At 50.6% G+C, this 14,581-nt stretch overlaps 1 protein-coding gene across 1 annotated transcript in view; it reads left to right on the top strand.

Annotated features, from left to right (window-relative positions):
• Positions 1–14,581, top strand: part of iqgap1 (IQ motif containing GTPase activating protein 1) — a 118,395-nt gene that overhangs the window by 71,657 nt on the left and 32,157 nt on the right. The window contains exons 10-16 of the mRNA XM_063071042.1: positions 1,992–2,155; positions 3,051–3,138; positions 3,408–3,571; positions 4,230–4,390; positions 5,777–5,901; positions 6,913–7,076; positions 13,204–13,294. Of these exons, the coding sequence (XP_062927112.1) occupies positions 1,992–2,155; positions 3,051–3,138; positions 3,408–3,571; positions 4,230–4,390; positions 5,777–5,901; positions 6,913–7,076; positions 13,204–13,294 (957 nt within the window). The remainder of the gene's footprint in view (positions 1–1,991; positions 2,156–3,050; positions 3,139–3,407; positions 3,572–4,229; positions 4,391–5,776; positions 5,902–6,912; positions 7,077–13,203; positions 13,295–14,581) is intronic.

Genomic DNA, 14,581 nt, shown 5'->3' with positions numbered 1-14,581 from the left:
TGGCATCTGCGAGCCTGAATGATTGAATCTGCACTGAGCAAACCAGTTCTGAGCTTATTTCTCACCAACAAAAGCCACTGCTTTTTGAATGCAAACACATACAACCGAGGCTATTTAAAAACTGTTTAAGAACGAATTTTATAGCCAGGAGTGGTAATGGGGATAAGCTGCCACTACCTGTTAAATGCTCCCAATGGCGTGGTCCTCAAATAGCCTCTGACAACCAAGTCCAGCTCCTGATCTTCCGTATGGCTTAGCTACTAAGCCCAGTGGAACCGTTTCTGAGGAGGAGGGGAAAAAGTGCGTTACTGGCGCCTTAAAACGAGTCGCTCCGGGCAGATGGGGCTCGTCAGCCATGGTTGGCAGCTCATCTCGGAGCAGGAAAACTGGTCTCAATCCTCCCCTGCCTTGTGGCTATATCCACTCATTGGGAAGGCTTCGGGAATAAACCCCGAGAGAAAAATCCAGAGCTGGAATCCCTGAGGCAGGCCTACATTAAGTTCAACGCTGACTGGTAACAAACTGTATCGGTCTCTGCCTTTCCTTTGGGTTCTTCAGATGCGTGGAGAGGGGGAGCTTGCTTCATGGACAACAGCTGGTTCTTCTTATCGTACAGCCCAGGCTTGTACATCTAGACAGCCAGGACACAATATCCATGGTCAATTCTGACTGACAGAGGCCCTCACCTTATCTCACGGTGTAGTGTCTAATGGCCACACACATGCACGCGACTGATGCGAGTTAGAAACTGGTCGCCAACAGTCTCCTGTCCCAATTAAGTGGCATCGTGTCCCAAATAAACAAAGGGAGTCCCAGATATTCTTTGGATTAGTTTTTGTTCTTTAAGAGTTGTCCCAAATAAGCGGTTGCCCCAAGTAACCAGTGGCTCGATTAACTGGAATCCATTATTTTATTTAGAAAAATTTCAAATGAAAGGAATACAGAACACTTGCCAAAAATTTCACATACGTCATGTTAATAAATGTTTATGTATGACCCCACCTTCCTGCATCATTGGCCAATTGCCCATTGTCTCAGCTCCAGTGTGCTCCAACTAAAAGATAAGTAGTGAAATGCAGGTTCTAATTACTGCCTGTGAAGGTACTGGTAATTGGTTTATTATTGCCTCATGTCCTGAGAGAGAGTGAAAGCTTTCGTCTGTGTGGCAGCCGGTCAGATCACTTCATACTTCAGTACGTGGAGGTAGTACAAACGATAAAAGCAGAGTACAGTGTTAGAGTTACAGAGAAAATGCAGGCAGGCCATAAACTTCAAGGTTCATGATGCGGTAGACTGAGAAATCAAGACTTCATCTTCATTACATGAAGGACAATTGAATGATCTTATAACAGCAGACAGAGTTGGGCGCCATGGTAGCGTCGTGGTTAGTGCAACACTTTGACAGCTCGGCCATTGGAGTTCGCGGTTCAGTTCTGGTGCTGCTGTAAGGAGTTTGTACTTTCTGCCCATCGCCACGTGTGTTTCCTCCGGGTGCTCCTGTTTCTAAGATAAGCACGTGGATGATAGAAAAATGGAGGATTATTTAGGATGGGAAGGGTTAGATTGATCTGGGAGTTGATCACAGTACTATAGCTGAAGGCCTGCACTGTGCTGGAGTGTTCTGTGTACTGTTTGGGGATTTGTTTGATATTGCAATGGTGCCTGCTGATCTACAGCTGACCCCTGGGCCATGCTGATCTTCTTCTTAAGCCCATCACTCCAACTGGGGCATCAGCCACTGACCCCAGCTCACCAGAATCTTCTGTCCTGTTTCCATTTTTACCACATGACTTCATACATCTTCAAGGCAAAGATCCTTCCTGCCCAGGGGTGAGGGCTTTGAAGCCTCTGTGTGTGTTTCTGTACCTCTGGGATTTTATGGGATGGCTTGCTACCCAATCCTCCTCAGTAGACAGCCGGGCTTGGGACCGTCCACGGAGGAGTTGTGCCTCGCTGACGCTCCTTGTTAAAGACAACCCCTTCCCTTGCAGTGCAGTCGGGTCTGAAGTGTGTGGAGGAGGCCTTGCAGCGGGGGGATGCACTGGGCTTGTACAACACCCTGCGGTCACCAGCCCTCGGCCTGCGAGGCGTGGAACTAGAGGCCTGCGACTGGTACCTCAAAGAACTGTCCGCCACCAGACAGCGGAAGACCCAGGTGAGGGTGAGGCTGATTAGCAGGCGGGGGGGGGGCCGAGGGTTCCTTGCCCACAGCCAAATGAAGTACAGAGGGGGAGGAGAATGAATAGAACCCCAGGCCGCAGCCCAGGATGATTGGGGTAATGCTCCCGGACAGGTCTCCAGCGCCCCCGTCCCGGGGCATTGTAAGAAAGAAGTTCGAAAGGAGAATTTGGTAAATGCAGATCTCTGTCTGGGAAATAGGGTGAGTGGGGCTAGGACAAGAATATGGAGGCTAATTCCGTGAGGTGAGTGGTTGTGTGTTGTGGATGACTGTCATATCAGCCAGCAACGGAGAAGCAGAGAGGGAATTACTTCCAGACGGTAGATGGGTGTCACACCACAAACTCAAAAAGATACTGCAGATACTGGAAATCCAGAGCAACACACGCAAAATGCTGGAGGAACTCAGCAGGTCAGGCAGCATCTGTGGGGGGGTAATAAACTGTCAAAGTTTCAGCTGAGACCCTTCATCGGGTCTGGAAAGGTAGGGAGAAGATGGTGGAGGAGGGGAAGGAGTACAAGCTGGCAGGCGATAGATGAGACCAGCTGAGGTGGCGGGGGGGGAAGAAGGATGAAGTAAGAAGCTGGGCGGTGATAGGTGGAAGAGTTAAAGGACTGAAGAAGAAGAAATCTGATAGGAGAAGTGAGTGGATAGTGGAATAAAGGGAACCAGAGGGAGGTGATGGGCAGGTGAGGAGATGAAAAGGTGAGAGGCGAACCAGAATGGAAATTGGAAAAAGAGAGTGGGGAGAAATTACCAGAAGCTGGAGGAATCCCCATCAAGTTGGATGTTACCCAGATAGAAGATGAACCTGACGGTGTTGAGGACTAAGCAAGGACTCACGTGCACTGCCGTCTCCCCTCTCCCTCAGGAGCAAGGCTCGAGCGAGCCACTGACCAAAGAGGAGTTACAGTCTGGAGTCGATCAGGCTAACGAAGATGCTCAACGCTTCAAGAAATGTGAGTACCTGCCGTCGCAAAGGAATGTGGAGAGATCGTTCGGCCCCTCTGCTGAGCTGTGCTACCTTGTTGATTTCCCCAGCCGGTCCCTCCATGCCCCACACAGGAGGCAGCAGCCGTCGTGGTCACTGGGTGGGGGGGGATCGCAGCGCGTGTAACCGGTACCCTGGGGTTGCGAGGTGATCCCTCTGTGGTTGATCAAGTCCCACGCTGACCACTCTTGTTCACTTCCCACCCATACCCACCCCCTCCCCTGCTCCCCCCACAAGTGCTGGAGGCCGTGTCCCGGATTAACACTGCGATCCGCGGCGGGGATGCTGACCAGACGGTCAAGGAGCTGAAGAACCCCGAGGCGCAGTTACCGGAGGTTCATCCGTTTGCTGCCCCCCTGTACCAACAGGAACTGAGGACCCTGCAACAGCAGAGCCAGGAGGTGAGGACTGGTCCCCTTCCCCACTATCCCCATCTGCCTCATCATCCTCCCCCTCCCATCTCCCTCCTTCCCCCACCCCATCTCCCGCTCCTGCCCCATTTCGCCCTCCCCCCTTGCACCTCCCTCTTTCCCACTCCCCCTCACATTTCCCTCTTCCCACCTCAACCCCTAACTTCTCCCTCTCCCTCTTTCTCTTCCCCAACCCCCCCCCCCCGGGAGAGGGAAAATAAATCAGCCATGATCAAGTTACTCGATTAGCCAAACAGCCTAATTCTGCAACACGAGGAATTCTGCAGATGCTGGAAGTTCAAGCAACACACATCAAAGTTGCTGGTGAACGCAGCAAGCCAGGCAGTATCTCTAGGAAGAGGTACAGTTGACACTTCGGGCCGAGACCCTTCGACTACCTCTTCCTAGAGATGCTGCCTGACCTGCTGCGTTCACCAGTAAGTCTAATTCTGCTCCTGTATCTTATGGTCTTAAGCTGTGTTGCCTGCAGTCTGAGGAATAGGAGCGGGTCAGGGGGAGTTTAGTGGTGGGGGAGGTGTCGGTAAGTGAGTGGGGAGCGGGTGGTGAAGGGTTTGAGGTTTGTTGCATTGTTCTAGTCCACCTGTTTCCCTGATCTGGGCACTGACTGTTTGCACTGTCTCCGGCCCAGGGCAACCTAACACACACGGAGCTGGTGGTAGCTGTGGAGATGCTTTCCTCGGTGGCACTGATTAACCGCGCGCTGGAGGCGGGTGACATGAACGAGGTGTGGAGGCTGATCCGTAACCGGGTGACAGGTCTCACCAATGTCGACGATGGCAATGCACAGAGGTAGGGTCCTGAGGCCAGTGACTCCTCCCTCCATCCTCACCGACCCCAACACCTCACCAATCCCAGTCGTTCCTGCTTCCCACAGTGACACAGAAAACCCAGCAGGTCGGGCAGCGTCTGTGGGGAGAAGAGCAGGGTCAACAGACCGCTAGCATTTTCTTAAGCACAAGATCCTGGTGATTTTGCGATCCAGAGGTTCAGAAGTTAGGAATGAGGCGTAAAACTTGTTTGATTAAATGTTACTCAAACAAAAAACAGCAGAGAACAAATTAGTTGTGGTCATTCTCTACAGAAAACTAACTCCGACTAAAACAACAATATATTCGTTTCCCCTGCTGGGTTCCTCTGGGGGCTCTGGTTTCCTCCCACAGTCCAAAAATGTACCGGTTAGTAGGTTAATTGGTCATTGTAAAATTTTCTGTGATTGTTCACTTTCTTCATTATGTACCCTGGGCGATCATGGTCTCCATGATCATGATTGTTTGTGGCAAATTCTACAGAAGTGCTTTGCCATTGCTTTCTTCTGGGCAGTGTCTTTACAAGATGGGTGACCCCAGCCATGATCAATACTCTTCAGAGATTGTCTGGTGTCAGTGGTCACATAACCAGGACTCGTGCTATGCACCAGCTGATCGTACGACCGTCCTGCACCTGCTCCCATGGCTTCACGTGACCCCGAGCGGGTGGGGTGGTGGGGGGGGGGGCTGAGCAGATGCTACACCTTGCCCGAGGGTGACCTGCAGGCTAGCGGAGAGAAGGAGCACTTCACACCTCCTTTTGTAGCGAGGTATCCCCACCCCGCCACCACCCGTGACTAGGCAAATGTCAAATTGGTGAATTGCTGGGTGGTGTGGCTTGTTGGGCCAGGTGGCCCTGTTCCACACCATATCTCTAAATATGTAAAAGGAAAAATATTGCAGTGATAACAATTAACCTCTGAAGTGGCAAGATCCAAGTGGTGTGACTCCTGCAGAAAAACTGAGAACCTTCCAGAAAAACGCTGAAGCAGCTGCAGTAGAATCACTGGAAAATCCAGTGAAAAATCACATGTATGTGGGTGATAATATAAAAATACATGCAAGCATAGGTACGCTAAATTTCAAGAAAGTAACAATCAGCCCCTTGAAACCACTCCTATCGTTCAGAATAACGTGGGCTGATCACCATCCTCAGTCCATCTCTTGTTTCCGTTCACCCCATTTCCAAGCGTAGATCTCCTTCGGATCTGAAGCTGCCCATTGACTCTTTGCCATTGGACTCCTATTGGCTTCTGTGTGAACCCCAACTCTGATCCTCCCTCCTCCCTCTGTCTAACCACCCCAACACCGAACCCCCCCCCCCAGCACCTGCTGCGTGGGTCTGACAGGCTCTTCTCGTGTGCCCCAGGTACATTGACGAGCTGATGAAACTGAAGACTCGAGCTGGAATTGAGGGCACCGAGTTCCTCACCTGGAATGACATCCAGGCCACAGTTGACCAGGTCAATATGGTGGTTCAGGAGGAACACGACAGTAAGTTTCGGCCGATCGTGAGTGGGAGGCTCCCGGTGCGCGGGTTGTAGGTCCAGGAATGGCTCCTGATTCAGATCCGAATTACTTTATTGCAAGTGTACTCATTGGCCACTTTGTTAGGTACACCTCATTAATCAGCCAATCAGCAACGGGATACCCCAGTCGGGGGAACATCGTCCCTGTGTCAATATCCTTAAGGCCCACAAGAACCTACGCATCGACATGAAATCGCCCTTCACTCTTCACGATTCTAGTGAGAACAGGTCCCAGCCTCTTGTTCTGTCCTTGGCAGACAAGAAGAAACAGGAAAGGTGTCAGTAAGATCGAAATAGTACAGAGGAAATTTACAAGGATGTTGCCGGAACTTGAGGAGCTGAGGTATAGGGAGAGGTTGAGTAGTTTGGGAATTTATTCCCTGGAGCATAGGAGCATGAGGGGAGATTTGATAGAGGGGTACAAAATTGTGAGGGCTATAAATGTAAATGCAAGGAGGCTTTTTCCGCTGAGGTTGGGTGAGACTTGAACTAGGTGTCATGGGTTAAGAGTGAATGGTCAAATATTTAAGGGGATACTAAGGGGGAGCTTCTTCAACTCAGGGTGGTGTGAGTGGGGACTGAATTGCCAGCGGGAGTGGCGGATGCAGAATTGATTGCACCATTTAAGAGAAGTTGGAATTGGTACGTGGATGGGTAATAATGCTTGCAGTGCTGAGTGAGATAGTTGAGTTTCTGGTGTCTGGAGGACTTTGGAGTTGGGTCGTGAATAAGCTGGGATCTTATTGGTAGGGGTACATGACCTCTGATCCACAGTCACAACAGTGTGGACAGACCCTGTGATTAGAGTTCCATCCCACCCCTTGTGTCCAGAGAGTCATTGGGAATATCGTCGGCCCCACCTGCAGCACAAGCCAGGATAACACGGAGCGGGATTCTGGGAGGGGTCGGTCTCTTCAGCCGGTTGCTTTGGCCTCCTGAGAAGGTTAAAGTTATTCTGACACTTCCACCCCTTCAGGAATTAAGGCAATTAGCCTGATTAATGAAGCTGTGGATGAAGGAGATTCTCGGAAGACCCTGGATGCTTTGCTGCTGCCCAGTGCCAAGCTGGCCGACGTCTCCCCGCCCGTGGCTGAACATTACCAGGAGATGCTCATCAGAACCAAGAGGGAAAAAGCGCAGGTAAGGTGGTGTTACAGCACCAGGTGACATTTCACTGGTGATCACTCTTCTCCAGTGACACCTCCATTGTGGGTGTATTGAAGCATTAGGCTCTTGAATCAGAGTGAATAACTTCACTCACCCCAACATCCACAACCTACAGACTCGCTTCCTCTCAACTGACCCCACAACCTGTGTACTTGTCTTCAAGGACACGTTCTCTACACCTCACATTCTCAGTAGTTGTTACTTAATCATTTGCTTTCATTATTCTTATTTTTTGTCTTTGCACAATTTAGAACATACAGTTCAGGAACCGGCCCTTCGGCCCACAGCGTTGTGCCAAACCAGCTAAAAGCAAATCAATTGTTGTGTTTTGCACATTGGTTGTTTGTCTTTGTGTGCAGTTTTTCATCAATTCTGTTGTGTTTCTTTGTATCTTCTGTAAACAGCCACCAGAAGGTGAACCTCAGGGTTGTATATGGTGACATGTACATACTTGGACCATAAATTTAGTTTGAACTTTGAATTCCTTCTCAATCCAGATGTCTGATTCTGAACTGACCTGTTCCCTGACCACTGATCCAGATAACAACCTTGAAGTGGTTGGATGTTTGGAAGTCGTCATTCCTAAGCTGGGAGGGATTTGAGGAAGATGGAACCTTATCCTCACCTGTAATTGGTCATCTTGTCTTTGCATCTCCTTCCTGTACCCCCACAGTGGCTTTTCCCTCTTTGAAATTCCTCTCTTATCTCGGCATCAAATCCATGCCCCTTCCCTCGAACCTCTCCTACTGTCGACCAAGACAACAATGTCCTCACACACCCACCCATTGCCAGACCATTATCTGGATCAGTTGACAGGAATCCAATCAGGGACAGGTTTTTTAAATCAATTATGTGCATTCTGATGGAGTACATCATGATGAAATTCAGTTTTCTTTTCTTCAGTTTAAGGGTGCCTTAAACAACTAGATTATGGTCTTAATCATAAGAAAGTGCTCTATCTACATTGTGGTGTACTAACATCTACACATTAGCGGTGATAGCCAGACGGGAAAACAAGATTCAAAGTTAAGATAACAGATAATATAAATATTTGAAGTAATTATTTATAATTCATTCCCTCGAGAATTAAATGCCTGGTGGACAAAGTTATTAAACAATGACTCAAGAAAATTAAGGGTGATGTCACGATAACATTTTAATATTGCCAGAAAATAGCAAAAGTCAGCAAATTGAGAGGATTTAAGAATTTATCAAAGACAGAATACTAAAGTAAATGTTTTAGAGACCAGCAAACAGGCTGGAGGAATGTCCCAGATAGACATCGGAAAACAGACTGGAGAAATGTCTCCGGATAGAGATCGGGAAACAGGCTGGAGAAATGTCTCTAGACAGAGATCAGGAAACAGGCTGGAGAAATGTCTCTAGACGGAGATCAGGAAACAGGCTGGAGAAATGTCTCCAGACAGAGACGGGGAAACAGACTGGAGAAATGTCTCTGGACAGAGACGGGGAAACAGACTGGAGAAATGTCTCTAGACAGAGATCAGGAAACAGGCTGGAGAAATGTCTCTAGACAGAGATCAGGAAACAGGCTGGAGAAATGTCTCCGGATAGACATCGGGAAACAGACTGGAGAAATGTCTCCGGATAGAGATGGGGAAACAGGCTGGAGAAATGTCTCTAGACAGAGATCAGGAAACAGGCTGGAGAAATGTCTCCGGACAGAGACGGAAACAGGCTGGAGAAATGTCTTCTGACAGAGACGGAAACAGGCTGGAGAAATGTCTCTGGATGGAGACAGGGAAACAGGCTGGAGAAATGTCTCTGGACAGAGATCAGGAAACAGGCTGGAGAAATGTCTCTGGACAGAGACGGGGAAACAGACTGGAGAAATGTCTCTGGATAGACATCGGGAAACAGACTGGAGAAATGTCTCTGGATAGAGATGGGGAAACAGGCTGGAGAAATGTCTCTGGACGGAGACAGGGAAACAGGCTGGAGAAATGTGTCTGTGCAGAGGAGCAGCAAGTGTGAACATGTAGGATGAACTAGGGAAACCAGGGTGTTAATCATGGTCTGAAGGGCCCTGTACTGTGCTGTAATGTTCTATGTTTCTCTATAATCGGAACTGTACCTCAAGCCTGCTGGTTGTTTGGTGGCTTTCAATAACTCATCCCATGCTTTGTTCAGCACGTTTCAAATGCCCATCTCAATTTCTCTTGTATGTGGTGAGAGTCTGTGAAATTGAGAAGTGGAGAAAGATGGCCACTGGAATGGTGATACACAGCCTGGAAAGGCTGGTTATCTGAAACTGTTGAGTCTTGCCGTGTGCAGCAGGCGAGATGCTCTTATTCAGACTGATGTTGGGCTTTGTTGAGACCTTGTCAGGGGTCAGAGGTGGGGAGGACAAGGTTGGAGTCAGATGGAGCGTAGGCTAGGTGCGTGGGATTCCAGGGGCACTTGGCTGGAAGCCCGATCACCCCTGTGGACTGAGCGAAGGTGCCTTGCAGAGAGGTTTGATTAGCTTTATCTGTCCCATGTCCATCAAAACATTGAAACCTGCAGAGAAGTGCATCATTTGCACAGGATGTGCTGGGGGCAGCCTGCAAGTGTCACCACTCCTCTGGCACCAACACAGCACGCCCACAACTCACCAACCCTCACCCGTATGTTTTTGAAATGTGGGAGGAAAGCAGAGCACCCGGAGGAAACACATGCAGTCCCAGGGAGAACATACAAACTCCTTACAGACAGTGGCAGGAAGTGAACCCGGGTGGGTGATTGTTGCCTCTGTGCGTTATGCTAACTGGCTACACTGTAGGAAAGGTATCGTCAAGCTGGAGAGGGTGCAGAAGAGATTTACGAAGCCTGGACTAGAGGGACAGAATTACAGGGAGAAGTTGGCCGTGCTGGATCTTTTTTCCCTGGAGCTCAGGAGGAAGTGGTTGAAGCAGATACAGTTGCAACATTTAATGGGCATTTGGACAGGTAAAGGATAGGAGGGGCTTGGGGGGTTATGGAGTGAATGTGGGCAATTTGGACTGGCAAGATGTTGTGTTCAGGATGGAGCAGATGGGCCAAAGAGCTCACTTCGTGCTGTATGACTCTCGGGCAGTATCTCCTCTGCCAGAATACCTTGAGGCTCTGGTAGAAATTTGAGGAGTGGGGCCGCTGCTGCCACTGTGGTGGTGAGCGAAGTCAGATCTCTGACACACAGAGCACCGGAGGAACTCAGTGGGTCGGCAGCCTCTGTGGGGGAAGGTGGTCCAAACGCAATAGGTCCACTCGGTGTCTCTCCTCCACGGAGGCTGAGCTCATCCCCTCCACCCTCAGAAACAGATCATCCCTCTGCCGCCCACCGCACTGAAGCTGGCACTGGGCAGTCCCATCAGACATCCCCTAGAACCGGAAGAGCCTGGTCACTTTTCGCTGCCCTGGGTGGTCACATGACACTGATTCACAGCTTGGGACAGCAGGCTCCCCACCCCAGTGATGGGGAGGTGTCCATGAGGCTGATGTCACTGCAGGGCACACTGGCCCCTAGTGGTGAGGAGGTGTCATTACTGGCCATGTGTGTGATGTCATTGCCAGGCACACCGGCCCCTAGTGGTGAGGAGGTGTCATTACTGGCCATGTGTGTGATGTCACTGCAGGGTATACCTCACCCCTGGTGGTGGGGAGCTGTCACTGCAGGTCATGTGGGTTGATATCCCTGCTGAAGGCACCACCCCCTTGTGGTTCAAAGATGTCATTACAGCACTTCAGCTCATCTAGTCTGTGCCGAACTATTAATCTGCCGTCCCATCAACCTGTTGTGGTGAGACACCACATGGTTTACAGTGACATGGTACCAAGAAATAGAAGGACCCCATAGCCAACTTTACCACTGAGACCATGACCCATTGTGTTGGGCACATGGCCAAGTGTTTAAGGCGTTCGTCTAGTTGTCTCAAGGTCGCTAGTTCAAGCCTCAGCTGTGGCAGCGTGTTTGTGCCCTTGAGCAAGGCACTTAATCACACATTGCTCCAGTCTGTCCGAGGAGTGGTACCCCACACAGACTTCCAATCTGCGCCTTGTAAGGCATGAAAATGTCCAGGCCTCTCATGGTCTGAGTCGACGTTCCCTCCCCTCCCCTCCCCCATCAACCTGCTCCATCCCCCAACAATCCATGTACCTATCCAAATTTCTCTTAAATGTTAAACTTGTACTCATCCATCACTTCCGCTGAAAGCTCGATCCACACTCTCACCACCCTCTGAGTGAGGAAGTTTCCCCTCAGGTTCCCTTTTCACCTTTCACCTGTAACCCATGACCAATTCATCTCGCCCAACCTCAGTGGAAAAAGTCTGCTATCGTGTATCCTTTCTATACCTACAAAATAGTGTCATTGCAGCTGATAGGAATGGTGTTATTGTAGGGGGCCCTGCCCCCTGGTGCTGGGGAGGTGTCATTGCATAGGGCCCCACCCCCGGTTGTGTGGCGGTGTCACTGTGGTCCAGGAGAATGATGTCACCTGGAGAGGGGGAAGCACTACCCTCTTGTGGATTGGAGGTGTCACTGTGGGACGAGGTGATGATGGCATTGCAGGGACACTGCCCACTAGTGGCGTGGGGGTTTCACTGCAAGCCATGGGAGTCGTCATTGCAGAAGGTGCACAGCCCCCTGCTGGTGGGCCGCTGTCATTACAGATCATGGTCTCAGTGGTAAAGTCGGCTATGGGGTCCTTCTGTTTCTTGGTACCATGTCACTGTAAGCCATGTGGTGTCTCACCACAAGTCACCACAAACCCTTACTTCACCCATATTTAAATTTAAATATAGCAAAAGATAATGCCATATTTAAGCTTTGGTTTGCCAACAACACTACTGTTTGGAAGATTGAGGAGGAATCTCCTTGAAACCAATCAGATATTGAAAGGCCGAGATAGAATGGTTGTGGAGAGGATGTTTCCTATCGTGGAGAAGTCTCAGACCAGAGGGCACAGCCTCAAAATTGAGGGATGTCCATTTAGAACAGATTTGAGGAAATATTTCTTCAGCGAGAGGGTGGTGAATCTGTGGAATTTATTACCACAGATGGCTGTGTAGGCCAAGCCATTTTGGGTATATCTAAAGCAAAGGTTGATTGGTTCCTGATTAGTCAGGTCATCAAATGTTACAGAGAGAAGGCAGGAGAGTGGGCTGAGAGGAATAATAAGTCAGCCATTATGTGATGGTGAAACAGTCTCAATGCACCGAATGGCCTACGTCTGCTCCTATATCATGTGGGCCTATGGAATGACGGTGGATGTAGTATATGTTCTGAGCAACTACCATTCTCTGTGGAACAAAAAAAAGCCTCAAAAATTCCCTTTAAATTTCTCTTTCACCTTCAACATCTTCACCTCGGGAAATAATTGTGACTGCCTATCTTATCTATGCCAGTCATAAATCTATAAACTTCTGTCATGCCTCTGACACTACAGAGAAGAAAGCAGAGAAGTGTTAGAGATACGATGCAGAACAGGTTTTCCAACACTGAAAGCCACAGTGAATGGTCAGTGAAAAGTGTATAAACATTAAGATCCTAGAGATTAGCTTTGTTCGTCACTTGTACATCGAAGCATGCTGTGAAATATATCTTTTTGTGTCAACAACCAGCACAGTCGGAGGATATGCCACGAGCAGCCGGCAGGTGTCACCAGCATCGCACGCCCACAACTCACTAACCCTAACCCATACAGCTTCGGACTGTGGGAGGAAACCAGAGCACCCGGAGGAAACCCACACGGTCATGAGAACGTCCAAACTCCTTCTAGACAGTGACAGGAATGGAACTCTGATCAGTGATCACTGGTGCATAATGCGTTAATGATTACACTACAGTGCTATCCTGTGAGGTCTAAATTTTATCTCCTGTCACCACATACACACAGTAGCCTTTGAGGAATCACACCAGGGTCTTTAGAAGAGATTTGCTGGCTGTCAGTTGCTCTGTGGGGTGTCCAGAGGCTTTGAAAGGTGCTGAACAAATAGTGACCAGGGAGATTTGGGCTACTGTTACACATGTCATTCACGGGCCAGCCGTTCGTGGGGCTAGGGGTCTCTTGACTGGTTCCCTGCTGTATCACTGATGGTGTCAACTGGCCCTGCCCCTGCAGGAGACACAGGATGAATCTGCCGTACTCTGGCTCGATGAGATCCAGGACACCATCTGGAGATCCAACAAGGACACCGAGGACGCCAAGAAATGTGAGTTTCCTCTGCCCAGCACAGCAAAGACCCTCCTCGGTCACCGGAGACGGGGAGGGTGTAGGGGCTGGAAGGGTTGCAGAGGTGGGGTGGTGTGTAGGGGTTGGAGGGGTTACAGGGACACGGAGGGGGTTAAAGAGATGGGTGGGTGTAGAGGCTGGAGGGGGTTACAGGAGATGGAGGGGGGTGTAGGGGCTAGAGGAGGTTACAGGAGGTGGAGGGGGGTGTAGGGGCTGGAGGGGGTTACAGGAGACGGAGGGGGTGTAGGGGCTGGAGGGGGTTACAGGAGATAGAGGGGGGTGTAGGGGCTGGAGGGGGTTACAGGAGATAGAGGGGGGTGTAGGGGCTGGAGGGGGTTACAGAAGACAGGGTGGGGTGTACGGGCTGGAGGGATTATAGGAGATGGGGGATGGAGGGGCTGGAGGGGGTTACAGGAGATGGGGAGGGTGTAGGGACTGGAGGAATTACAGGAGATGGGGGATGTAGGGGCTGGAGGGGGTTACAGGAGATAGAGGGGGTGGAGGGGGTTACAGGAAACGGGGAGGGTGTAGGGACTGGAGGGATTACAGGAGATGGGGGATGTAGGGGCTGGAGGGGGTTACAGGAGATGGAGGGGATTACAGGAGATGGGGGATGTAGGGGCTGGAGGGGGTTACGTGAGATAGAGGGGAGTGGAGGGGTTTACAGGAGACGGGGAGGGTGTAGGGGCTGGAGGGGGTTACAGGAGATAGAGAGGGCTGTAGGGGGTGGAGGGGTTACAGGAGATAGAGGGGGCTGTAGGGGGTGGAGGGGTTACAGGAGATAGTGGGGGTGGAGGGGTTACAGGAGATAGAGGGGTGTGTAGGGGCTGGAGGGGGTTCTGGGAGACGGAGGGGGGGTGTAGGGACTGGAGGGATTACAGGAGATGGGGGATGTAGGGGCTGGAGGGGGTTACAGGAGATGGGGAGGGTGTAGGGGCTGGAGGGATTTACAGGAGATGGGGAGGGTGTAGGGGCTGGAGGGGTTTACAGGAGATGGGGAGGGTGTAGGGGCTGGAGGGGTTACAGGAGACAGGGAGGGTCTAGGGTCTGGAGGGGGTTACAGCGATGGAAAAGAGTGTGGGGTCCAGTGGCGGTTACAGAGACGGGGTGGGGGGCTGCAGAGGCCAGAAAGGGGTTACAGAGGTGGGGTGGTGGGTAGGGGTTAGAGGGGTTACAGAGATGTGAAGGTGTTTGGGGCCCAGAGGGGGTTGTAGAGATGTGAAGGTGTTTGGGCCCAGAGGGGTTACAGAGACGTGAAGGTGTTTGG

The sequence above is a fragment of the Mobula hypostoma genome, chromosome 18 (assembly GCF_963921235.1).
Source record: "Mobula hypostoma chromosome 18, sMobHyp1.1, whole genome shotgun sequence".
NCBI lineage: Eukaryota > Metazoa > Chordata > Chondrichthyes > Myliobatiformes > Myliobatidae > Mobula > Mobula hypostoma.
This window is presented reverse-complemented; position numbering and strand designations above follow the sequence as displayed.